This window comes from Rhinolophus sinicus, linkage group LG07 (assembly GCF_036562045.2).
Source record: "Rhinolophus sinicus isolate RSC01 linkage group LG07, ASM3656204v1, whole genome shotgun sequence".
Classification (NCBI taxonomy): Eukaryota; Metazoa; Chordata; class Mammalia; order Chiroptera; family Rhinolophidae; genus Rhinolophus; species Rhinolophus sinicus.
Window position 1 is genome coordinate 82304688 of NC_133757.1, and position 25212 is coordinate 82329899.

The window sequence follows — 25212 nt, forward strand, 5'->3', positions numbered from 1 at the left end:
TACCCTGAAAGTCCCTGTTGTCACAAAAGGTAGGACTTCCTCCAACTCAACTCTTATTTTCTTAACAGAGCTGAAAGGGAAGAGCGTAAATGAATTTTATCACATCCATGTCTTGCAATTCCCCTTCCTGCCTTTAAGAGCTTGGGCAGAGAATGGGAAAAGGCAATGGATTAAGTGAAAGTTTTGTTCTGATTGAGTTATGTAGTCTTAATAATTAATACCAGGCTTCTGTGAAGAAATGAGTATTATGTCTCAGGTTAAATTTCATAGATGTAAATATGAACTAAATAAGCAACCAAAATAATTCTGTGCACTAGAATTATGCTGCCCACGAGAAACAGCATGTGAGCCACTTTCGTAATTTGAGATTTTCTACTAGCCGTATTAAAAAAGGTAAAGAAACAGGTCAAATTAATTTTAATGATATATTTCATTTAATTCATTATATTCAAAATAATACTTTTAACATGACAATATAAACCAATATATGTAATCAATATAACAATTATTAAGGAGATACTTTACATGCTTTTTTCTTACTAAGTTTTTGAAATATGGAAATACTAAGTCTTCAAAATACTTAATCTTTGGAATCTCAATCCAGATCCACCACATTTTATTTAAAATAATCAATTATTTTCAGGAACAAAAAATGGGAATTTTGTTCAAGATTATTGTGGAATGTTGGGAAAAAGGGTTAACATTGCAAAACAAACTGCAAACTGTTATCTTCCTGTGATTTAAAAAAATTTCTTCTAAGGTCTCTATTGTTTCTAAGTTCCCCTTTTTCACACTGTCCTGATCTCTTCTCTCTCTCAGCTCTACTTCTCCATCACCGGTCCACCACTTCCTTTTTTCTCTAGAGCAATTTTTCTTTCTCTTGGCATCTCTGATGTGCATACCCTATCAACCATGCCTTGGAGAGCTAGTGTCTCAATACCCGAAAACAGTAATAAGTGGATTCAACATAGAGCTCATCTTAGCAACCTTTAGTCTCCAGGATGACACCATGCTCAGCGATCAGGAGTTAGCAAGCTAGGCTACCCCATCACCTAGCGGGACTCACCATCCCTCACTGTGTTCACTTCTTTTTTATCTCTTTCTTCCTTAGCCTGTCCTCGCTCCTTATTTTTTATTTCTGCACCCAGCCATCACGATCCATTTCTTTGATCTTCCTTTCATAGGAGAATCTGTGCCACTTGGGACTAGAGGCATTATTAAGATAAATATTGCAAGCCATAACGGCAAATGAAGGAAAAGTGAAAAGGGGATTGATTACTCAACACCTTTCCCCCTTTCATCTGCTATGCCTCTCCCTGCTCTCCCCCCATCTAGACTCTGATAAATAGAAACAGTTTCTGTTACGAGCTAACTATTCATTAGCGGGGTGTGGGGAGAGAACAGAGAACCAAGGTTTAGGATAGTCTGGATGATGAGGGCCCAAAACAAAATTTCTGTCTTCATGGACCATCATGAATATAATGAGGTACCCACCATACTTTAAATGCTTAATAGTTACAGGTAGCTCCTGGGTACCATATGGGGAGCACAGGTCCAGAACCACTGACTGGGTAGGCTCTGCAAATTGTTTGGTCTACCATCATGAAACCTAAGCAAGTTCAAATTGCAGTTTTGACCCACCTTCACTTGCTGAAAACTCAGAATCACAGAGTTGGAGAGAGATGTGTTCCTTCTGTGTCCAATAGCTGCGCTCACTACCTGGGAGTTCAGGTAAAGTTGATCTTTCTTATTCATCTCATCAAAAAAAGTTGCATTTATGATGTTTCCAAGAGAAGAGTATGAAATAAAGGCAACTGCACTGGGACCTGAGACAACAGAAAAATAAAGTGCCAGCACCATTCCTTCTGCCACCTTTCCTGCCCCACACCTGTCACACGTCCATGATCGCCACACCTAAGTGTGCCTAGGAAGTTCACTCTTCCTCCCACGCTCTTCCTCCCGGAATCCAACTCATCCTCAGGACCCAGCTCAGGGCCAGCCTCTTGCTCAGGAAGTCTCCCCCAGCTCCTCAGCCAGCTTAGGATGCTTCTTTCTCTGAACAAATGCAGCGCCTGCCATGCTGATGTGAATTCAACTGTCCACTCATTATTTCATATGGATTGAATTCTGTTTTCCCAACAAGCACTAAATTTCTTGTGTGATTATGCAGGAGACTTCATTTTCAAACCACAGGGCCCCCAGCACAGTGCCAAACATTTTTTTAAAATCTCCTAATAATGTTTAACTTACATTTCAAGCACTCAGAAAAGTATAACTGACATCTACACCCAGGTTTAACATATGTTATCATTTTGCCATATTGGCTTCAGAATTATTTTTTAAAGACATAAAATGTTTTAGATACGTCTAAGCTCCCACTATTTCATTTTCTTTTTTCCTTCTCCAGAAATAACCATGGACTTGAAGTGGAAGTGTAGCTTTTCCATGAACACGTTAGTAATTTTACCATATATGTAGGTTTCCATAGCAACATATAGTCTTGTTTTCTGTGTTTAAAAATTCACATAAATGATGTCACACCTTGGGTATCCTTTTGCAACTTTCTTTTGTCACTCCAGTTAATATTTTAAAGCTTTAGTCATACCAATACATGTATAATTGGTTTATTTATCTCAGTTACTGTGGAGTGTCACATTATTTGATATGCCACAGTTTATTTGTTGTAAAAACAAATGATAACATTTTGATGAGAAAAAGGAAAAAATGGAATAAAATCCATATAATATTCCATCACTTAGAGATAATCACTGTTGGAGTTCTGGAGTTTTTCTAGGTGTGTGTGTGTGTGTGTATATATATATATATATATATATATATATATATATATATACACGTGCATGTACAAGATAGCCAGTGGAGAGCTGAGCATTGGGAATTATTTGATTCTATAGAAGTGCTGCATCTTTATATTTATTTTCTATTGCCAAGCAAAAACTTTGTTTCACAGCTCTGTAAGCATAGAAGATAACATGTAGAAAACTGATAGTAGCACAAATAGTGTTTTTCATAGACACAAATACATTTTGTCTGGTAGATATTCAGTTGATTTCTGCCCTATGGAAAATATAAGCCCAAATATTACATTGTATTCCCTATAGGGTTTTGCATTTGTTAGCATTTGATTTCGCATTTGTGACTGTCCCATATTTGAATACGTTCATGTGTGTATATCTGTTCAAATTGCCTTTGAACTTGTCTTATTTTATTGGTTCCTTCATTAATTAACGAGTTGAATATGGTCTTTTGACATGATTCATTTACATTTGCCTGAGAGTCATTATTTACCTTTTTGAAATGATATATATGTGCAGATATAGATACACACACATGCACACATATGTGCTTACCCACATATATTCACACACACACATTCACATAGAGGAGGGTTGAAATACGTTGAAATTTTCAGTGACTTTCCCCTTCCCACAGTCTGGGTCAGACTTGGTGTTTGTAGCCAGGAACTTTTTCTCTATCGAACAGGGGAAATCTTGGGGGATGAGAAGTACGGGAAAACCCAAGAGAGCTTAAGCTGATTTACATAAGAAAGGGTTTACCCTTAGAAGAAAATGATATGAAAGGTGGGAGGAGGGGCAAAGAAGAGGCTGCTTCCTGGAGGTCACCTCCCAAATAAAATCAATCCTTACACTTGAACTCATTACCAGGAATGCTTCTGGGTGAACTGAAACGGAGACAGAGACAGAACAGCCCTCAAATTGCAAAGAAGTCTCTTCCATGCTGAAGAATAGAAAGCCTTCATTTTGGGAAGATGTCTCTTTTTGTTTGTTTGTTTTTTACAGAAAAGAGTCAAACGACACAGTCTTAGGTTAACAAAACCATCAGGGAGGAACCTACTGGGACATTTCCTCATGACTCACACAGTGACACTGCTATGTGTGTCTTAGGGATTCTAAATGCAGCCACCCTATATGTACCTTGTATATTTCCCTGGATGACGTCATTGCAGTGAATGTCCATTGCGTTCATTTGGACGTTCAAGGTGAAACTCCTCTCTCCTTCCTTGGAGCAATTGTCTGTAACAACTCGAGTTTCTACAGCTGGTAAGAAAAGCACCGGGCGAGCTTACCGTTATTATAAGCTTTAAAAATATGCACAGCAACAGAAACAGGCCACAGATATCTAGGAGGTGCCAGGCACTGGGTTAAGAGCTTTATACGTTGTCATCTTATGACAGCCTCATATAACCCATGAGGGACCGGTACTCAGATGAGGAAACTGAAGTCAGAAATTAGGTGAGACTCTAACTCCTGAAACCAAGTTCTCAACTACCATTCTCTAGCACATCCATTTCTAGAAATTTATTCTCAGAACAGTTGTGGTCAAGAGGACATAAACCTGTAAGACAGTTCATAGCAGCACAGATCCAGGATGGCGAACAAATAGGAAATGACCTAAATGTTCAACAAGAAGGAAATGATTAAATAATTGGTGGCTTATCGCTATAATGGGGAATAGAGATGAAGTCATGGAAGAATTGCAATGAAGAGCCAAACTCATAGAAATATTTAGCTTAAAAAGAAGATTGGCTGTGAGTTGGAAATTGTTGAAGCTAAGGGATGGCTATAGCAGGGTTTTTATTACATCTCCTTTTGTATATGTTTAAAAACGTACAGAAGGCAAGTAACAAAATAACAAAGAATGATACTATTATAAATAGATAGGAATATAAAAAAATACTATTTAAATAAAATTTTGTAATAAAAGAGAATGGAAACTACAACAATCAAAATTATAGCAATTACTAGCCCTACTTCTAAGTGCATTATTTGTACTATAATATTATTATCCTGTTTTATAGACCGGGAGGCTGAAGCCCACTGACGTAAGGGCCCTGGTTACCGATCAATTAGAAACTGGCCAAATCAGGAAAGATGAGTTACTTGTAACATGGAAATAGTTTATTTTAGCAAGAAAGTGTCCAGATCTACTTTCCCAAGATGGTTAGGCACTAGATTTTATCTTTCAAATTTATTTTCATTCTTATTATTTCTACAGAGCATGAAGCATTTTCTCAGACAAGTTGGTAAAACAGAAATGGCTAGTTAGGCACACACCAATTCTTTGAAATCCCTGAGCCAAATAAAAGTGCAATAAACATTTCTGGAGGCCAATACCGTGATATGTGTCATAGGTCTAAAATGTTTCTTCCCTTTGACCTATCGACTCCTCTTTTATGAATTTATCCTAAGAAAATACCAAACAAATATGCACAGATAAATTTTTAGCAGTCTTTATCACAGGGTTGTTTGGCAAAATGCCACATTTCCCAGAATAGGGAAGTAAATAAATTATGGCACACCCATACAATGCAACTTTAAAAGACTGAAGACAGTGTAGGTAATGATGCTTTACATGCTTACATGGAAAGATGTTAGTGAGGTAATGAGTGGAAAAGCAGGTTGTGCAACCGTATCCACGACACACACAACAAATACGTGTGTTTTTATCAAACAGGTATCTATGTGGGTATAAGGTTGGAAGACTGGGTTGTGGGCAGATTTGGCTGGTCTAATTTAGTTTTGTTCATATGTTTTTTCCAATTAAAAAACAATACTTGGGTTTTGCTTTGGTATTTTATTTTAAAAAATAAAAACCGTGTATATTTAAGATGTACAATATGATTTGACACACATCTACATGGTGAAATGATGACCACAGTTAAAGTGAATTAACACATGTCACTTGGTTATATAACAGATATGTATGACAAGTGTAATAAAAGGATTTTTATCTTTAAAACATGTAGTGAGAAGTTTCTTCGACATGTGCTATTAGGTTATATAGCCACCAGATTAATAAAATACTTTTGAGCCAAAATCTGAGACCCAGAATTGGAAATCATTGACAATATATATATATATATATATATATATATATATATATATATATATATATATATATATATATATATATATATATATATATTATAGCTTCAGGAAGGTGTAATTGATGTGCAAGAAACTGCACACATTAAAGTATACAATTTGATGAGTTTTATTGGCAGATACACCTGTAATACCACCACCACAATCAAGGTAGGCAACATTTCTATCACCCCCAAGTTCCCCAGATTTTCTTATGCCCCTATTTTATCCCTTCCACCCTCCTCTCCCTATACATTAGTTTGCATTTTCTATAAATGGACTCATACAGGGAGTATACTTATTTATTTTTCTGATTGCTTAATCCAGATCCCAGCTAGTAACCAGCCCCCCATATGCATCAGGCCTTATCATCTTCTTACCCATAATACTGTGTTGAATTTTCTGGATTTCTTGATCTGGAGTTTTCAAGGCAATTTCTAGAACATTCGATTCCGTAGTCTGGAGAATAGATGTGGCCCTAGATGCGACTTTATTTTTCTCTCCTGTTCCCCACAGAGTCGTGTTAGTGAGAAGTGACTCAAAATCCTCAACAACCTGTTGTAGCTTTGAAGATATAAATAATAAGAATTAAAAAAAATCTAGCCTGATAGGTCCCACAACCCGGAGGGATAGTAGAAAGCACGAGAAAGCAGATTCTGGAGCCAGAGGACCCAGTGAAAATCCTGACATCACCACTCACCGGCTCTGCGACCTTCGGAAAGTCACTCAATCACTCTGTGCCTCAGTTTCCCCACCTTAGGATGGGGACAGTAAGAGTACCCCATGGAGTTTTTGGCAAGATTAAATGAGTTAAGAGATGCTATGTGTCTGTGCCTGGTAAATACCAGATAGAGGTTAGTTATTATGAACCTCTTTTACCACAGGGAAGTGGTAAGTTTGCTAGAAATAGACCAGTGACTCTTAACCAGGGGTGATTTTGACCCCCCAGGGGACATTTCGTAATGTCTGGAGACATTTATGATTATCACCACTGAAGGGTGCTCCTGGTGTCCAGTGGGGGGAGGCCAGAGATGCTACTCCACACCCTGTAGTGCACGGGACAGCCCACACAGCAAAGAATGACTAACGTCTCGACTATTACAACATTACACAAAGAGAAACTCTGAGGTAGACTCTAGCGCAGAAGACACTCTGATTGGCTTTTTTAAATCAAGAAATTTTCTACGAAGGATAGCAAAGAGATGGACCAGTTGCTGGAGAAGAATGAGAGCCAAGGTGAAGCTTTAAAAATGGAAACTTCAATGAGTTGAAAGACTGCTTTTATGCCGATGCCCACTTTCTTGTACTCCAAGTGTGGTCCTCGGGCCAGCAGCATCAGTATCACCTGGGAGCCTGGTAGGGATGCAGACTCTTGCTGTACTAAATCCACACCTGCCCTTTAACAAGCTCCCCAGGGGACCCAGGGGGCTATTAGACAGCAAGTCCCATCAGGATGCGGACTTCGTCTTGTTCACAGCTGTTTCCCATCACCTAGAACAGTCCTTGGTGAATAGTAGGCGCTCAGTAAGAATCCAGGGACTGAACGAATGCTCTTAAGAGGAACATGCTAGCAGGCCAAAGAGTTACAAGCAGAGTGATACTTACAAAGGGCTGGAGGAACGTTCAGAACTAGGGGCTCGCATACACCTCCTTAATGTTCTGCTCTTTCAGTCTGAGTCTTCATGGAAACTCTGAGCTGAGTGTGCTAGTTTAGGAACAGCCTACATTGCCCGCCCGATATAGAAAATCTCTCTCTCTGTCCTCTAAGTGACAGCTGAAGTCTTCTTGATTTAAACCCATTTGTACAGAGTAGGCGCTGAAGTACTGGCCTTCAGAATTGCTATTGTGGGGTCTGACCCAGTGCGATGCCTTTATACCTATCTTTTTCCAGCAATGCATTTTTTTTTTTTTTACTGAGATGAAATTCACACAGCATAAAAATCACCCTTTTAAAGTATGCAATTCAGCAGCAATTTAGTACATTCAAGATGATGTGCAACCACCACCTTTATCTAGTTCTAAAACACTTTCATCACCTCAATAAAAAGCTCATTAAGCAGTCACTCCCCATCCTCCCTTCCCAGTCCCTGACAACCACCAGTCTGCTTTCTGTCTCTATGGATTTGCCTGTTCTGGATATTTCATATCAATGAAACCATACACTATGTGACTTCTGTGCTTGGCTTCTTTCACTTAACAATGTCTTCAAGCTTCATCTACATTGTGACACGTATTAGAACTTCATTCCTTTTTATGGCTGAATAATATTCAACTGTATGGCTGGACTGCATTCTGTTTACCCATCATCTGTTGATGGGCATTTGGGTTGTTCCCACCTTTTGGTGATTGTGAATAATGCTGCTGTGAACATGCGAGTACAAGTATTTATTTGAGTCCGTCCTTTCAGTTCTCCTGGGTATATTTCTGGAAGTGGAGTTGCTGGGTCATATGGTAACTCTATGTTTAACTTTTTGAGGAACCTGGCAATGACATTTTATAACGAAATGTTCCAGTTGATTACATGATTATTTATTTATTACTTCAATGAATATTTGCTGAACTCCCAATGTGGGCTTGGTCTTATTCCTGCCCTCAAGAAGCTCACAGTCTAGGGGAGTGACAACACGTCTCGTAAATGTTGTCAGTCTTCTGGTCATAACGTGGATAACATGGATGGGATTGGTCCAGAGTTAATCACTGTGCCAAGTATGTCACATGTATTATCTCACCTACTCTTCCTGTCCATCCAAGGAGCTGGGTGCCATTATTACCTTCATTTTACATTTTACAGGTGTGTACATCAATTCTTGGAGAGTGTGATGGTTAGTTTTATGTGTCAACTTGACTGGGCCATGAAGTGCACCGATGTTTGGTCAAGCATCACTCTGGGTGTTTCTAGATTAAATTAACGTTTGAATGGGTAGACTGAGTAAAGCAGATTGCCCTCCCTCACAGGGGTGGGTCTCATCCAGTCAGTTGGGGGACCGAATAGAACAAAACATCTAAGTAAGAGAGATTTTCCTCCTGCCTGACTGCCCAAATGTCTTGAGCTGGGACAATGGCTTTTTATCTTCACACTCAAACTGAAACATCAGCTCTTCCTGTGTCTCAAGCCTGCAGGACTTCTGCTCTCCTGGTTCTCGGGCCCCTGGAACCACGCCACCAGCTCTCCTGAGTCTCCAGTTTGTCAACTGCATATCTTGGGATCTGTCAGCCTTCATAATCACATGAGCCAATTCCTTATAATAAATCTCTATATATCCAGATCTCCTTTTGGTTCTGTTTCTCTGGAGAACTCTAACACAGAGAAGGTGTGTCCTTTGCCCATGTCACTTGCCACTGTGGTGCTAGGATTTGAACCCCTGTCTACACTTCTAATCTCCGCATCCTCCCATCATTGGAACATGGGGGGAAGGGATGTTAACACAGATGGAGGTTGTTTAGGGAGGCCATCCAGGAGGACATGACAATTGAATTGAATCTTGAGGAAAGAAGAGTGGAAGGAAGCAAGCTGGATGAGAAACTGGGAAAAGGAATTTCAGGTAGAGAGAACAGCACGTACCTGGAGGCCTGGGAATTGGGACGGCAAGGTGTGAGCAATCCCTCTGAAGTAGGGCACGGTGAGGTGGGGAGTGGACAGAGGAAGGGATGAGCCCATGCTGCTTGACTAGACGTCCTCAGCGACATGGATCATTATTTTTGTTAAAATTCAGAGTTGGTGTACAGACACTAAATGATTACTGCCCAACAGACACTTCCTTGGTATCTCTCCTTTTAACTGTCCTGCAATACCCATTTCCCCCTCTTAGTAATTGAATGATTCCTCAACTTTTATCTGGGCCATGCTGCCCAAGTACACACCATATTGTTCCAATCTCCCTGGCAGGTAGGTGGCCATATGTACAACTTCTGGATTGTCATTTTAAGACATAGCTCTAAGAAAAGGGAAACCTCGTGCACTGTTGATGGGATTGTAAATTGGTGCAGCCACTACGGAAAACAGTATGGAGGTTCCTCAAAAAACTAAAAATAGAACTACCATATGACCCAGCAATCCCACTTCTGGATATTTATCCAAAGTAAACAAAAACACTAATTTGAAAAGATATATGTACCCACCGCTATGTTCATTGCAGCACTGTTTACAACAGCCAAGATATGGGAGCAACCCAAGTGCCCATCAATAGATGATTGAATAAAAAAGATGTGGTACATACACACAATGGAATATTGATCAGCCATAAAAAAGAATGAAATCTTGCCATCTACAGCAACATGGATGGACCTAGAGAGTATTATGCTAAGTGAAATAAGTCAGACAGAGAAAGACAAATATCATATGATCTTACTTATATATGGAATCTAATGAACAAAATAAATGAACGAACAAAACAGAAACAGACTCATAGATACAGAGAAGAAACTGATGGTTGCCAGAGGGAGGGGGGTCAGGAAGCTGGATGAAAAAGAGGAAGGGATTAAGAAATACCAATTTGCAGTTACAAAATAGTCACGGAGATGCAAAGCACAGCATAGGGGATATAGTCAATAATATTATAATAACTATGTGTGGTGCCAGATGGGTACTACTAGACTTATTGGAATGATCATTTCTTAAGTTATAGAAATGTCTAATCATTATGTCGTACACCTGAAACTAACATAATATTGAATGTCAACAGTAATTGAGAAATTAGAAAAACAGACACGTCTCTAAGGAAATGATCACAACCTTATCAGCATATCATACTTGTATAGTGAGTAGATGCATCCCCTCTCTCCACTCCCCGGTTTTCATCCTGCAACCCAACTTGCCCTAGACTCCCTCTCCCCTCTCCCTACTGGTAGGAATGCAACACGGCAGCAACTCAGCTTTGACCATGTAGTTGAGGACAAGATGCCAGGTGATGGTGGAGCAATATCCAATGTGGGAAGAATGTGCATGCCCCTAACAGTCCCATGGAGCAGAATCCCTTCACTAGCCTAAATTGCTCACCTCTGGATTGTTAACTCATGAAATAATAAAGATCTATCTTTTAAAAGCCATTGATTATTTGGGCCTCTTTGTTGCAGCTGCTCAGCATAGCCTAATACAGTCTTGCTTAGTCTGTGTTTCTTGGTCTGGAATAGATCCTATCTTTAGGGATAGGATCCCATCTTTAGGGGGCAGTAAACACACACACCCACACACACACACACACACACACACACCCACACCCATATATACATGTTCTTTCTTTGTATCTGTCTGTCTCTCCCTCTCTCTAGTGAGACATATAGTGACATATGAGTATATGAGTATAGGCATAAACATAGTGATATACAGTTGACCCTTGAACAACACAGTTTGAACTTCATGGGTCCACTTATAGTGGATTTTTTTCCAATGCTATAAATGTATTTTCTCTTCCTTATGATTTTCTTAATAACGTTTTGCTTTTTTCTAGCTTACTTTATTCTAAGAATACAGCATTGAATACATATAACATACAAAATATGCATTAATCGACTGTTTATGTTATCAGTAAGGCTTCTGGTCAATAGTAGGCTACTAGTAGTGAAGGTTTTGGTGAGTTTAAAGTTGTACCTGGATTTTCAACTGCTTGGGGGGGGGGTTGGTGTCCCTATGCTGTTCTATGGGCAACCATGATATGTGTATATATCATAGTAATATAGAACATAATATAAGTCACACAGCATTATAATGTTATATTATAAACATATATTCTAATTAACACACATTATATATTAAAATATAATTTATATCATGTATACGATATATAATATATCAATGTATGATATATAATATGTAGTACACATAGAATACATATTATCCACCATCATTTTCTAATCTGGAGCTTTGCAAATATTTGTTACCTGGCAAGGTTCCAGGACTCAGCTTCCACTCACCTCTTTGTTGCCTCTGGTTGTGTTTGTGGAGGTGATCTCTGTAAAAGATATCATGGGAAGTTACTGTTGGAACCCAGAGTGAAAGGGTGGAGAGGTGGGCGGGTAAGGTGAGTAACTGCATTTAGAAAGTCTGAAGTCGTACTCTTTATGGTCATTGACAAGCTTGTTTGCTGTTTGAGGGGATCAGCATCCAAGTTCTTTGTCATGTTGTAAAGCAGTGTTTTTCAACTGGGGGTTATTTTACCCCCAGGGGACGTTGGCAGTGGCTGGAGTCATTTTTGGTGGTCAGAATTTGGGGCGAGGATGCTATTGGCATCTGGTGGGTGGAGGCCTGGGACGCTGCTCAACCCCCTGCAAATGCACAACCACAAAGAATTATTGGACCCCAAATGTCAATATTGCTGTGAGAGAGACATCCTGCCTGGCATAGAGGAGGCAGGAAAGTGTCAGCTCCAAATTCTTTATTTCGCTCTCGGCTAGACATTATAACAGAAATGCCTGAGGAAACAGAAAATTACCTCAGGTTTTTAAATACAGTCTGGCTGGGAATTAGAACTGGACTGGGAGTGTCCATTTGCTGGTTATCAACTGTTAATGGGACCTTATGTGTGTTTATTGTGCTCTGTGAGGACAACCATCTCTGTTTTAGAAAGACGAGGAAACGCTAGCAAATGTTTACGCATCTGTTAGCATCAGACTGAGATTAAATCTATACCTAGCCTGTATCTTGGTTTTCGGCTGAGTCTGTTTGCCAAAAAGGATGAAGAGCTCTCTTGTAATATTGAGGATTTTGTCTTAAGAGTGCAAGAACTTGGAATATTTCTTGGCCATAAAAAAGAATGAAATCTTGCCATCTGCGACAATATGGATTGACCTGAGGGCATTATGCTAGGTGAATAAGTCAGACAGAGAAAGATAAACACCATATGATTTCACTTATATGTGGAATCTATAAAACAAAATAAATGAACAAACAAACCAGAAACAAACTCACAGACACAGAGAACAAACTGATGTTTGCTGGATGGGAGGGGGAATAAGGGGCTGGGTGAAAAAGGTGAAAGGATTAAGAAATACAAATTGGCAGTTATAAAATAGTCATGGGGATGTAAAGTACAGTGTAGGGAATATAGTCAATAGCATTGTAATAACTATGTGTGGTGTCAGATGGCTACTAGACTATGGGGTGATCACTTCGTAAGTTAGATAAATGTCTAATCACTATATGGTACACCTGAAACTAATATAATATTGTATGGTAACTGTAATTGAAAAATAAATTTAAAAACACAATGCAAGCACTCTAACTCATAACCTTGAGTTCAGAATGTGTCTGCTACTGGAAACCACATTATTTGTAGAAAGCTGTGCTTTTGGCTGAAAGCTGCATACATTTTTTTGTAGGACCTACCACCCTTGGCGATAACTAACCCCAGATGGGCTCACTTCATGTTAAAGGACTGTGAAGAGCTCTTAAAATTAGGAAAACAACCAAAGACATTGCCCTTCCTTGTAAAATAAGGTGAATTTAACAAGTTAACATCAGAACTCAGGTAGAATCTCGATCTGTTTGTATGTTGTCAACAGAGGTGCCTAATCCCTAGTAAAAGACTAATTTACTTTGGGTTCAATCTATTCAATTCAATTCAATTCATTCATTCATTCATTCTTCATTCATTCAACAACTATTTATTGATTGTCTGAGATAGCGGTGGACTTAGGGCACAGCAGTCCCTTCCTATCCACCCTGTTCTCTTTCCTCTCACCTTCCCCACCTGGACCCCAGCCTCACATTCAGAGCTCATGCAGCTCCAAGGCCCTGGTGTGGGCTCCAGCTTGGGATCTGGGGAAATAGGAGAACCTGGGCTTCAATCTTGCAGGAGCGCCTCCCATTGGCAGAAAACATACCCTTGATGGTAAGAGCTACCTGAACTTTCCCATGACCTTTCTAGCTGGAGCAGGGGTTTTATCCTTTTTTTGTTTTTGTTTTTAGAATCAGATGCAATACTAGCAAAATTAGCAAGCACTGTCCTAAGTGCTCTAAATGATAGTACCTCATTAAGTCCTTGCAACAGCCCTGTGAGGTGTACGCCCTGAGAGGATGATGGCTGTCAGCCCAATTTTATGACAGGATGGAGAAAAGTTAGTATGTGCCCAAGGGCATTCTGCTGGGATTTGGCTCCCATGTCCCTGCAAAGTGTTCTTAACCAGTCTGCTCTGCTGTCTCTTGAAGATGTGGACATATCCAACAGAAGAAGGCACCATGCCCCCAAATCATCAGTTACCATTTGCTAAATGCCACTTCACATGCATTATCTCATTTAATCTTTGCAACAACACCGTGAGTCAGGTTCTCTTGTTACATCAGTTAAGCAGATGAGTAAACAGAGGCACAGTGTGGTTAAGGAATTGTCTGCAGCCATGCGGGGGTAAGTGGTAGAGCCCAGATTCAAATCCATATTTGTCTAAGCGCAAAGCTCATATCCCTCCACAACTGTGGAAACGCACACACAGGACTCAGGATGGGGCACAAGCAATGTCAGTTATCCACAGGCATCCTCGGTGATGCCCGCCTGTGGCCACTGAGTCACCTAAGGACGCTGCTATGGAATAGCTGGGGCTCTGTAATCTAGTGCAGCCTCTGGAGGAGGCATCCCACTTCCCATGGGGTCTTTGCACCTAGAAAGCCCCTTCCCACCATCCTTCTCCAGTTTGGTTTAATCTTTTTAGGGAGTTTGGGTCTTAGGCTCCCCAGATAGTCCTGTTTCCCTTTTGGCATAATTGTCCCTCTTTGTTCTGAGACTCTTGGCTTTGTGGAAGGATTCTGGAGTCTTGGATGCCCCTGTTAAAGTTAAAAGGAACAGCAGAACTGACCTAGTGCAAATGTTATTGGTGCAAAGTTGGCCTGATAATTGTGATGTGAGGTTTCCTGATCTCCAGCTGCAGGCTTGTGCTGCTCACAGCCGTGAGCTCCTCAGAGGATCTGGGGGTGCTGGTGGTATGCGGTGACCTGTGTCAACCTTCCCCCATCTGCTGTGGGATCTCCAACCTCATGGCCTTAATGAAGAGGAGCACAAGGGAGCCATCTTTCTGGAGCTTCACTTCCATTGTCCTACCAGCTAAGGAGAAAGGCTCTATTCCAGAGACATGTACTCTTTTCTCGTCCTGGGATCATCTATGAGACTTTACAAGAGAAGTTTTCTCATTCCCACCATCAATTCCAGGACCTAATGTTGGGGTAGATGCACCATTCGCAGGTCTGAAAAGAGGGTCATGGCCCACTCTGGAGAATGCCCACCCAGCAGCTATGCTCCTTTTCTTCCTTGCTATCAAAAAAATTATTTTGTTGAGGTGTGTGAAGTTGACACTGCCCCCAATCCCAGGACTGAGCCCTGAGATTGCATTCTGTTATTACAGGAACTTGTTTAGGGTTAGGAATTTGACCCAGCTGTAGCCAAACAGACATAAGGGGAAGTCTACAGGGAGGCTTCTGAGGACAATATTTCTTCCTGGTAAGACGAGAGAGAGAACCTCAGGAGTACCAATCTTCTTCTCTTTGTGAATGAGGATGTGATGTTTGGAGCTGTGGCAGCTATTTTGGAGTCACAAGGGAAAGCAAACACAGGCCAAACCAGAGCTCTGTTGTTATTGAGATGTTACATTAACAAAATGAGAAACTGTCTATCTCTGGGTTTTTTGTCATATTGGGATTTATTGATTATCCCTCTTGATAAGTCACTTTTAGTCAGGTATAATATTACTTAAAGCCAAAAGCATCCTAACAGACACAAGGTTGGTGATGGTGAGAAGGATGAGAACACTTTGGGACATTCTTCAGCCAGCTTCTCTCATAACATTATCAATTATCTTTTCTCCACCCTCCAACTGGAACCATCAACTCTAAACCTTGGCTCAGCTATGGACCCAGGGAACAAAAATCTCAGCAGTGAAAAGAAAAATTGAGAATCTATATAAGGAAGGCTAAAAATAGAATAGAATATATTTAAGAATATAGAGGTACAAAGCGAGATTCATAGATTCGTTTTTTGAAGAAAGTTTGGAAAGAAGGGAGTGATCCCTCCACTCTCATAAGAACCATCGGCCATATTTAAACAACACAGGTTGAAATAGACTACCTCTACAGTCTCACCAGGCTCTCACCTTAACTTACATTTGGAAGCAAAATCCTTCATATTCTTGGAAAACAGTGGTTGCTGGTCAACTGTCAATTTGTCCTCAGATTCTACCTTTTCCATGCTCTGTTTTGTTTCACAAAGAGTTCCATTTGCCAGGACCTCTTGCCCTGTGGCTTCCTGATGGGTTCAGCCAATGGGAAATATTGGCAGAATACTGGAGAGCAGAGGAAGGAAGGAGCCAGGGTATTTCTTCCTCATTCCATCTGCTTCATGTGTGTCTCCAGCATAGGCTTCCAAGTTTCAACCTCTCATTAGATGGACCCAACCTGGTGATACCACTTCCTCCCGTTCTTCTAGGATGACTGCAGATTTCTGCTATTGCCAATCTCTGGGTTGCCTCCCTATCCTCCTTTTGAATTCTCAGCTCTTCCTTCACCAGTACCAATTCTCTCTATAAAATTCCTTATGTTTGAAAGAACCTTGTATGGTTTCTGTTTTACAGGCTGGATCTTAACTGATATATAGAGATAACTTTTTATTATTGTTATTATTGTTATTATTACTACTACTATACCAAAAAGGGAGTGTTTTGTCCCTTTTATGGCTTCCCTGAGACCCACAGTGCAGTGCAGCAAATGTGGCTAAAGGTGTGGACTCTCAATCCAGGTCGACTCAAGTTAAAACCCTGCTTATTAGTTGGCTGACCTTGGGCACATTACTTAACTTCTGGAGGCCTCAGTTTCTTTATCTGTAACTACAGTGCTTACCTCATCTGATTATTGTAAATGAAATAATGCATGTAAAGCACTTAGTGTAGTACCTGGCACATAGTGTAAAAGAAATAAGTATTTAGCTATTAGTGTTATTGTTTCTCTAGTAATACGCTTCCTGGAATTTAGCATTAAAGACTCTCTCTTAACATTCCACCTGTAGCCAGTACCTCATAGATAGTCTACTAAGTCCCATGTTTCCTGGGAATAGACTTTCCCCATCTATGTAGTTTCTGTGAGACTGGTCATGCTCATACAACATAGCACCTCCCCCTGGACACAGATCCAAGGGTGGACATACGACTCCAACTGGGCCAATTTGTGTATTTCCAAAGACTTTGCAATTAGGTCCAAAGAGAGTCAATCGATCTCTCTTTGGGTGGTTGGATCAACAACAATGGTGAGACTTGGAGCTGTTGGCCATATTTTCTGTCCTGTGGACTAGGAAGCAGAGAAAGTCAGTTTGTAATGAAAGAGAAGACAGGAGTAGACCCGAAGAGTATCAAAGACTGGGGCACCCTGATAGTGTTGAGTCCCCAGTTTCAGTTCGTTCCAGAAGCCCAGCTGTATTTTTGTCCTTGAGTTCCAAGACATATCCTTACATCCTTATCATAAACTCATCTTTTCTGCTTATGTTAACCTGGGTGGGTTTCTCTTCTTCGCAATTCAAACAATTCTGTCTCATTCACCACTTTGTCACCTCCGGCTCCTAAGTCCACTTGCCTTCTTAACCCCATTATTTCTCTGAACTTCCTTCTTTTCTTTTTTCTCCTCTTTCCATCATCCATTTCCTTCTAGGAAATAGGGACACATCCTGTCCTCACCACAAACACACACACACACACACACACACACACACACACACACAAATCTTTTCTGGTGTTAGACTCAATGAAAAATGAGGAAGGGAGACTGGAAGACAAGAACTTTCTTACTCTGACAAGTGTTCTCATTAGAATTCTTGAATTGTGCATCCCCAGAGAGGAGTTTATATCCAGGGTCACAGCGACAGTAGAAACTTCCTTCAACATTCTGACATTCAGCATTTGCTCCACAATATATACTAATGGGTGGTTTACATTCATCCGTATCTGGAACACAAAGGAAAAATTTGGTCATTCATTTGACAAAGATTTATTGAGCATCTAATATTTGCCAGAGGCTATACCCTTTCTGCCAGGGTCTGTCCTGGTTTTCAAAGAAAATCAGTTAGGTAATGGTTAGCTTTGTTCTTTCCTTTCATCATTGACTTTGGTTGGGTTCTCCAAGAAGCAGACATTGAGACAAGGATTCAAGAGCGAGTATTTTATTTGGGAGGTGATACCAGAAAACACTGGAAGAGAACTGGTGAAATGAGAGCAGGAATGGCAGAAAATAAAGCGGATATTATCAAGCCAGTTTCCACAGTGGGCAACTGGGGCTCAATTCCTCTGGAAACCTCTCGGGAGCCGTACAGAACAAACACTTCAGAGTGACTGCATGCAAAGGGCAAGGGGTCTGGGGTATTTACCCACCAAATCTCATCATCTATTGGTGGAGGAATGCTCCCAGGGAGTGTTAACTCCTCAGTACTTCCACCTGTCCTGAGAATGGCCTGAGGGGTGCCCAGTAGCCAGAGAAAGTTTCAGGCTCTGTGTGCAAACGAATAGCGAATGCTGAGGGCATGTAAGTGGGACATTAACCATGTCTGCTGTTATGCACTGAATGTTTGTATCCCATCTCAATTCATATGTTGAAGCTCTAACACCCAGTGCGGCTGTAGTAGGAGATGGGGCCTCCAAGGAGGTAACTGAGATCAAATGTAGTCATAAGAATGGGATCCTGGGGGCGGACGGTAGTCTCAGCTGGTCAGAGCGCGGTGCTCTTAACAACAAGGTTGCCGGTTTGATCCCCACATGGGCCACTGTGAGCTGCGCCCTCCACAACTAGGTTGAAACAATCACTTGACTTGGAGCTGATGGAAAAACACACTTAAATAAATTAAAAAAGTTAAAAAAAAAAAGGAAAAAGAAAAATGGAATGGGGTCCTAATCTGATAGGATTAGAGGCCTTATAAGGAGAGACATGAGCGCTTCCCCCTTCCCCATTACCACGTGCACGCAAGGAGGGAATTCCATGTGAAGATAGCAAGAAGGCAACATTTATAAGCCAGGAAGAGAGGCCTCACCCGAAATTGAATCTACGAGAACCTTGATTATGGGCTTCCTGGACTCCAGAATTTAAATAAATTGCTATTGTTTAAGCCACCCAGTCTGTGATATTTTGTTATTGCAGTCCAAGCTGACTAATGCATCTGCTAAAATAACTAAACGAGTTAGAATGGCTTTGTTAAGTCAATATGTCTCCAGTCACTGTAGCCCCTTTAAAATGATATCAAGTGGCTCGTGAAAATGTGTAATTTCCCTGCATAGTACAGAAAACATGAAATTTGGGGTTGTCAGAGTGTGACGTAGTGCCCACTCCATAGCCACTCTCTGCTTGGGAGCCCAGACATGTCACTCTTGTTTCTATTTGTGGTGTAAACCTGACATTTTTTTTTTTTTTCGTAATGCAAGTGCCTGATTTAAGCTTTGATTGCTGAGGCATCTATTTCAAAGAGGTATCCACTTCAAAGACAGCTATCTCAATAAACACACTGCCAGCCACTGGACTAAATGAAGCACCAGGCCACCTCCCCACACTGAGGCTCCTTTGTTTTAGAGATCTTGGTTGATTTTGATAACTGACCATTTAGGCTAATTGTTTTTTTTCTCTTCCTGTGCTTTAAATTTCCACTCTTATGTTTTAAATTCACCAGTAAAGGGTGAGCCTGTGAAACCCATGTGCACTCTCTCCTTCCACCCCTGACCTTGCTGTGTGTCCTCTGGTATGTTGTGTAATTTCTAGGCCTTGTATGTAATAAACCTGTATCTTTTCAAAATTTCCTAATGGTTAGTGCTGAAGAGCATCTTGCAATCATAATATAAACCACAAGGGTTGGTCCTGTTGTGACATCGATTTAGAAAGGGGCAATGTCTCACATAGGCCCAGGTGAATGCTCCTCAAGAATTTCGAGCCTATAGCATTACTAGCAATAGATTGAGAAATGGCATAAGACACCGTTTCTCAGGCCAGAAATGGCAATCTTATTCCTATTTGTCAAGTAGTCTCTCAAGTAATCCCTTTCAGCTAGGGTAGTCATGTGAGACACCGATAGCCACTGAAAAGTAAGAATGATCTGGGAAAAACCTTACAAAGTGTGAGACAGAAGTTACAATTCACAAAAAAGGAATGAAACTCAAATTGATATTGGAATTCCTATCTGCAACCCTATAAGCTTGAAGACAGCTTATGTGATTCCTGGGATATGCATAGATGGATTATTGGGATAAGAGGATTGAACTAAAAAAGGCAAGAGAGAATCTACTTGTTAGAGTGAAATAAATGTGAGATTATGAAATAATTGAGAGCGACATTACTCAGGTACCCAATCTAAAGAAAACATGCAAGAAAGGGCTCCAAGCGAACAACAGATTAACAAGTATGAAAGTAGCAAGTGCAGAAACCTGAACTTGGGGGAAGATGAAGGAAAGAGGAAGCAAGGATGAACGATGAACCTTGAAGTAAAATTAATATTCATGGAGGAAGTGGGAGGGAAGAGGAGGAATTGAGAGAAGTAAAATAAGAGCATTTTAAAGATCGCATCTCTTTAATGGGGGAGGGGAAGCAAGGGTGAAATGAAGCACCTTGATAGGGAAAAGAATGCATCTTCATGGGGGAAATAATTGGTGAGTTTTTCAAATAATAGCAGAGAACAAGTGTTTGACTGAAATTGAGAAAAGAGAAGGTACCCATTAATAGGATAGAAAAGTATAGGACTTCCAAATAAATAAAGGAAAAAAATGAAGCTAACAGCAGCTTGATCAAGCAAACACAAATAAGAAACAAGGCAAATGAGAAGACAATACTAATATAAAATTAATAAAAAATGCAAAGTAAGATGGAGGGAGTAACTATGTCAGCCATTACACCAAATATTAATATAAATGGAAATCCTCTATTAAAACAGCGACAAGCAGATTGGGTGTGGCAGTTTTAAAACATGGCCTCCAAATTATTTGACACTCTTTCCATTTTGATATGGGCTTGTTTTCTTATCTCTTTGTGTCTGAGCTGGCCTGTGACTGCTTCAGTAAACAGACAATTGCAGAAGTGACACAATGGTACTTACAGATAAGGTCATAAAGAACACGCACCTCTGCCAGGGTCTCTTGGAAGCCTTGTTCTCTGCAGGTTCCAGGCTGGGGCATTCTCGCTCAGAATTCAGCCATTAACTGAAGCTACAAGGAGGGATCCAGTACAGGAGCTCCAGATGACAACTGCAGGCGGTTCCAGTCTTTGAGGCCTCCCAGCCCAGGCACTAGACATGGGAGCGAAGGTACCTCTGGATAATTCCAACCCTCAGCCATTTGAGTCACCACCAGCCATTTGAGCATTTTGGCTGAGGCCTAAGCTATCGTGGGGCAGAGAAGACCCATCTCTGAGGTACCTTGTCTGAATCCCTGGCCCATAGATTCCATGAGCCTAATAAAGTGGTTGTTTTGTGCCAATAAGTGTGGGGTTTATCACATAGCAATAGATAACTGGACCACTGGGCCAAAAAAACGATATTCAGCTATATGCTTTTTTCAGAAGACTGATAAGAATGTTAAAAATAAAGGGTATACGAAGAGATACTAGGAGAATTAAAACAGAAATAAAACAGAATGGGTAATATTAATATCAGATTCAGTGGAATTTAAGGTTCAAAGCTCTAAACAAGGTAAAGTGGGGTACTACTCGTAGGTATTGCTACTTAACAGAAAATGATATCCCAGTCATAAATATGCACCCACCAACAACATAGCAGATAAATACAGAAAGCAAAAACAAGTAGAAAGGCAAGAAGCAAGAACAAATGAAAATACAATTGTACTGGGATATTTAATTTACATATTTCTCTCACAACTATCGTGTTTCCCCAAAAATGAGACCTAGCTGGACAACCAGCTCTAATGTGTCTTTTGGAGCAAAAATGAACATACGACCCAGTCTTATTTTACTATAATATAAGACTGGGTATAATATAATATAATATAATATAATATAATATAATATAATATAATATAACATAATATAATACAATACTGGGTCTTATATTAATTTGTGCTCCAAAAGACGCAGTAGAGTTGATTGTCCAGCTAGGTCTTATTTTTGCGTAAACAGGATAGTAGATAAAAAATAAATAAGAATAGAAAGGAAATGAATATGACAATCAATAAGCACACACAAACAAAGGAAAAATCTAGTAGATAAGTTAAGTAAGGATTTGGAGAAACTGATTTAATAAATAAAATCAATAAGCACACACACATATATAGAGAGAGAGTCAGAGAGACAAAGACACACACACACATAGACAGACAGAGGTAGAAAGAGATGATAATAGAGATTGAAAAAGATAGAGACCTACGCAGAGAATCGCACATTCCTTGAACAGAAACTATACATTTTTTTCATAAAATCAATCATATGCTTCTACAAAGAAGCTTCTAATAAAAAATTTAAAAGTAGAACATTTCAGCTCTTAGTTTGAAATCCTTAATAAATTTTTAAAAATTAGAAATGATTCTTTCATTATTTAATACAAGGAGGAATATATTATACAGACTGAGCATTTGTCAGAAACAATTGTTTCTTAGATATGATATCAAAAGCACAAGCAACAAAAGAGAAAATAAATACATCGGACTTCATTAAAAGAACTTTTGTGCTTCAAAGGACACTATTAATAAAGTGGAAAGGCGAATCTGGAAGAGTTCCTAACTCTGTCTTCGTCTTTAGTGACCTTGACGATTTTGAACAGTGCAGGCCAGTAATTTTGTAGACTGTCCCTCAATATGGGTTTGTCTGATGTTCCCTCATGATTAAAATCAGGTTATGCGAATTTTTGGCATGACCAATACTACAAAATTGGTTCGTGTTTTTCTGAGCACCTTATCAGGAGGCACATGATGCCCATTTGTCTAATTTCTGGGGATGCTTATTTTCATCCCCAGATGAAACAGTGTTTTGTAAAGTTTTCCCACTGTAAAGCTTCTATTTCACCCTTTCAAATAGTATCTGGTCAGGAGATACTTTGATACTAAGTAATGTAAACAAGCTGTTTCTCATGGTACTTACTCCCCCTACTTTTGCCTAAGATTACAAAGATATGGCAGACACAGTAGAGTGTCAGCACCAGTGGCTACGTTTCTCAGGGTTGATTTCTCTTTTCCTCGCTAGATTGTACTAGCATAATGCCTGGCACACAGTAAATGGCAACTTTTTTCTTTTTTATCTCAGCAGTTGTTAGCAAGGTGTATTGTAATCAAGCTGCTTATATGTTTGTCTTTCCCACAGACTGTGAGCTTGTTGAGGGTAGGCAACATGGTTTATTGTTTTTCTATTCCCAGTGTCTAGCACATATTAGATACTTGGAAAATATATGCTTGAATTAGTAGCCTGGAGTAGATACTATGGAAGAAATTAAAGGCTATGAGTCGGTCTGGGTGAAAAGGCAACCCACAGATGGGAGAAAATCTTTGCCAGTCTGATATCTGGTAAGGGACGAATGTCCAGAGTATATAAGGAATTTCAACTCAATAATAAAAGTACAAATAACCAAATTAAAAAATGTGTAAATAGTTTGATAGACATTTCTTCAAAGAAGATATAGAAATGGTCAACAAGCACATGAAAAGATTCTCACTAGGGAAATGTAAATCAAAACTATAATGTGATACCACTTCATACCCACTAGCCTGGCTATAATAAAGGAGACAGATCATAAGAATTGTTGAAAAAGATGTGGGAAAACTGCAACTCTCATACATTGCTGGTGTGAATGTAAAATGGCACAGTCATTTTGGAAAACAGTTCAGAAATTCTCAAAAAGTTAAGCACAGTGTTATCATATGACTCACCAATTCCACTCCTAGGTATATAACCCAAAGAATTGAAAAAAGGTAGTCAAACAGAAACTTGTATACAATATTCACAGCTGCATTATTCATAATAGCTCCAAAGCGAAAACAACCCAAATGTCCATTAAATGATGAATAGATAAACAAAATGTGGTATATCCATATAATAGAATATTATTCAGCCATAAAAAGGAACAAAGTACTCATACATACTGCAACAAAAATGAACTTTGAAAACATTCTGCTGAGTGAAAGAAGGCAGACACAAAAGGCCATATGTTACCGTGTGTGATTCCATTTATATGCAATGCCCAGAAAAGGCAAATTCATAGAAACAAAAACCAGATTGATTAGTGGTCTCCAAGGGCTGGGGGGAGGGGTAAATGGGGAGTGACTGCTAATGACTTTGAGTTTCCTTTTGAGATGGTGGAATGTTCTGGAATTAGATAGTTAGTGGTACACAACTGTGGAATATGCTAAAATCCATTAATTGTACCCTGTAAAAGTGAATTTTATGGTGTATGAATTATATCTCAATAAAAAAGATGATGGTGGCTTTACAAGATTGGCCCCCAGTTCTGTCTCCAACCCATGTCCCTATTACGTCCCAGACTATGGATACAGTGACCTCATTTCCTTTTTATTGAACCCGTTAGACATATTCCAACCCAAAGCTATTTGTACTTGTGGGTGCCTTTGCCACAAGTACAAATATGCTCGAATATCACCTCCATTTTTGACAGAATGATCTCTTAAAATGCACATAGTTAGTTAATATGGTGACATTAACCTGTCATAAAAACAGTTACTAAACGGGAAGTTTCAGCATTGGCATCAACTGGAATAGACACCACATTCCCAAGTGAGGAACTGGCCAAGATACAATATTTGCAAGGGAGGAGGTGTCTGGAATCTGGTCATATGATTCTTATATCCTTCACTCATATTGAGGATCAGGAGTTGGCAAATAAGAGGGGAAGGATTTATCTGGAGGGAGCTGATGCTGTGCTGTGAACCCCTCCACTCCCACCCAAGAGGAGAAATATGTGTGGGTTCTTTCCTCTTCATCTCAGTCCCGGAGAGAGAGGATTGAAAGGAGTTCACTCAGCTAACTATGCATTGTCTGTATCTTGTGGTGACTCAGTTGACTGGTGCCCATTTCCTCCTAAAAAATCTAAAGGGTGAGCCACTGGCTTGTATCGGGCAAAGGAGAGATATCTACCACACCCGTACACCCCATCACTTGGGCAAAGGCTGAGTGACTATTTTCCAAGAACTAGACATGGGTCAGGTGTAAGAGATTTCTGGTGTGGGGTTGCTTCGGTTCTGTCCAAGAGGGACTGCAATGCACTTCAGCAGGAAGCAGCTGGACGAATCACAAAATTCCTCTCGGATGAGGAAGATATAGGGAGGAATTTGCTGTAATCAAGGGAAATTCAGGGGAGTGATTCGGGGAGAGGGAAATTATTTTCAAAGAACCTACAAAGGCCCTCATGAGACAAAAGAGTTG

At 40.0% G+C, this 25212-nt stretch overlaps 1 protein-coding gene across 1 annotated transcript in view; it reads right to left on the minus strand.

Moving 5' to 3' along the window:
* ADGRE3 (adhesion G protein-coupled receptor E3) overlaps positions 1–25212 on the minus strand; it is a 44230-nt gene that overhangs the window by 13122 nt on the left and 5896 nt on the right. The window contains exons 4-11 of the mRNA XM_074338118.1: positions 22280–22289; positions 22022–22042; positions 19568–19571; positions 17655–17810; positions 11814–11851; positions 6284–6467; positions 3954–4076; positions 1642–1826 (exon numbers count right to left, since the gene is read on the minus strand). Coding sequence (XP_074194219.1) covers positions 1642–1826; positions 3954–4076; positions 6284–6467; positions 11814–11851; positions 17655–17810; positions 19568–19571; positions 22022–22042; positions 22280–22289 — 721 coding nt within the window. The remainder of the gene's footprint in view (positions 1–1641; positions 1827–3953; positions 4077–6283; positions 6468–11813; positions 11852–17654; positions 17811–19567; positions 19572–22021; positions 22043–22279; positions 22290–25212) is intronic.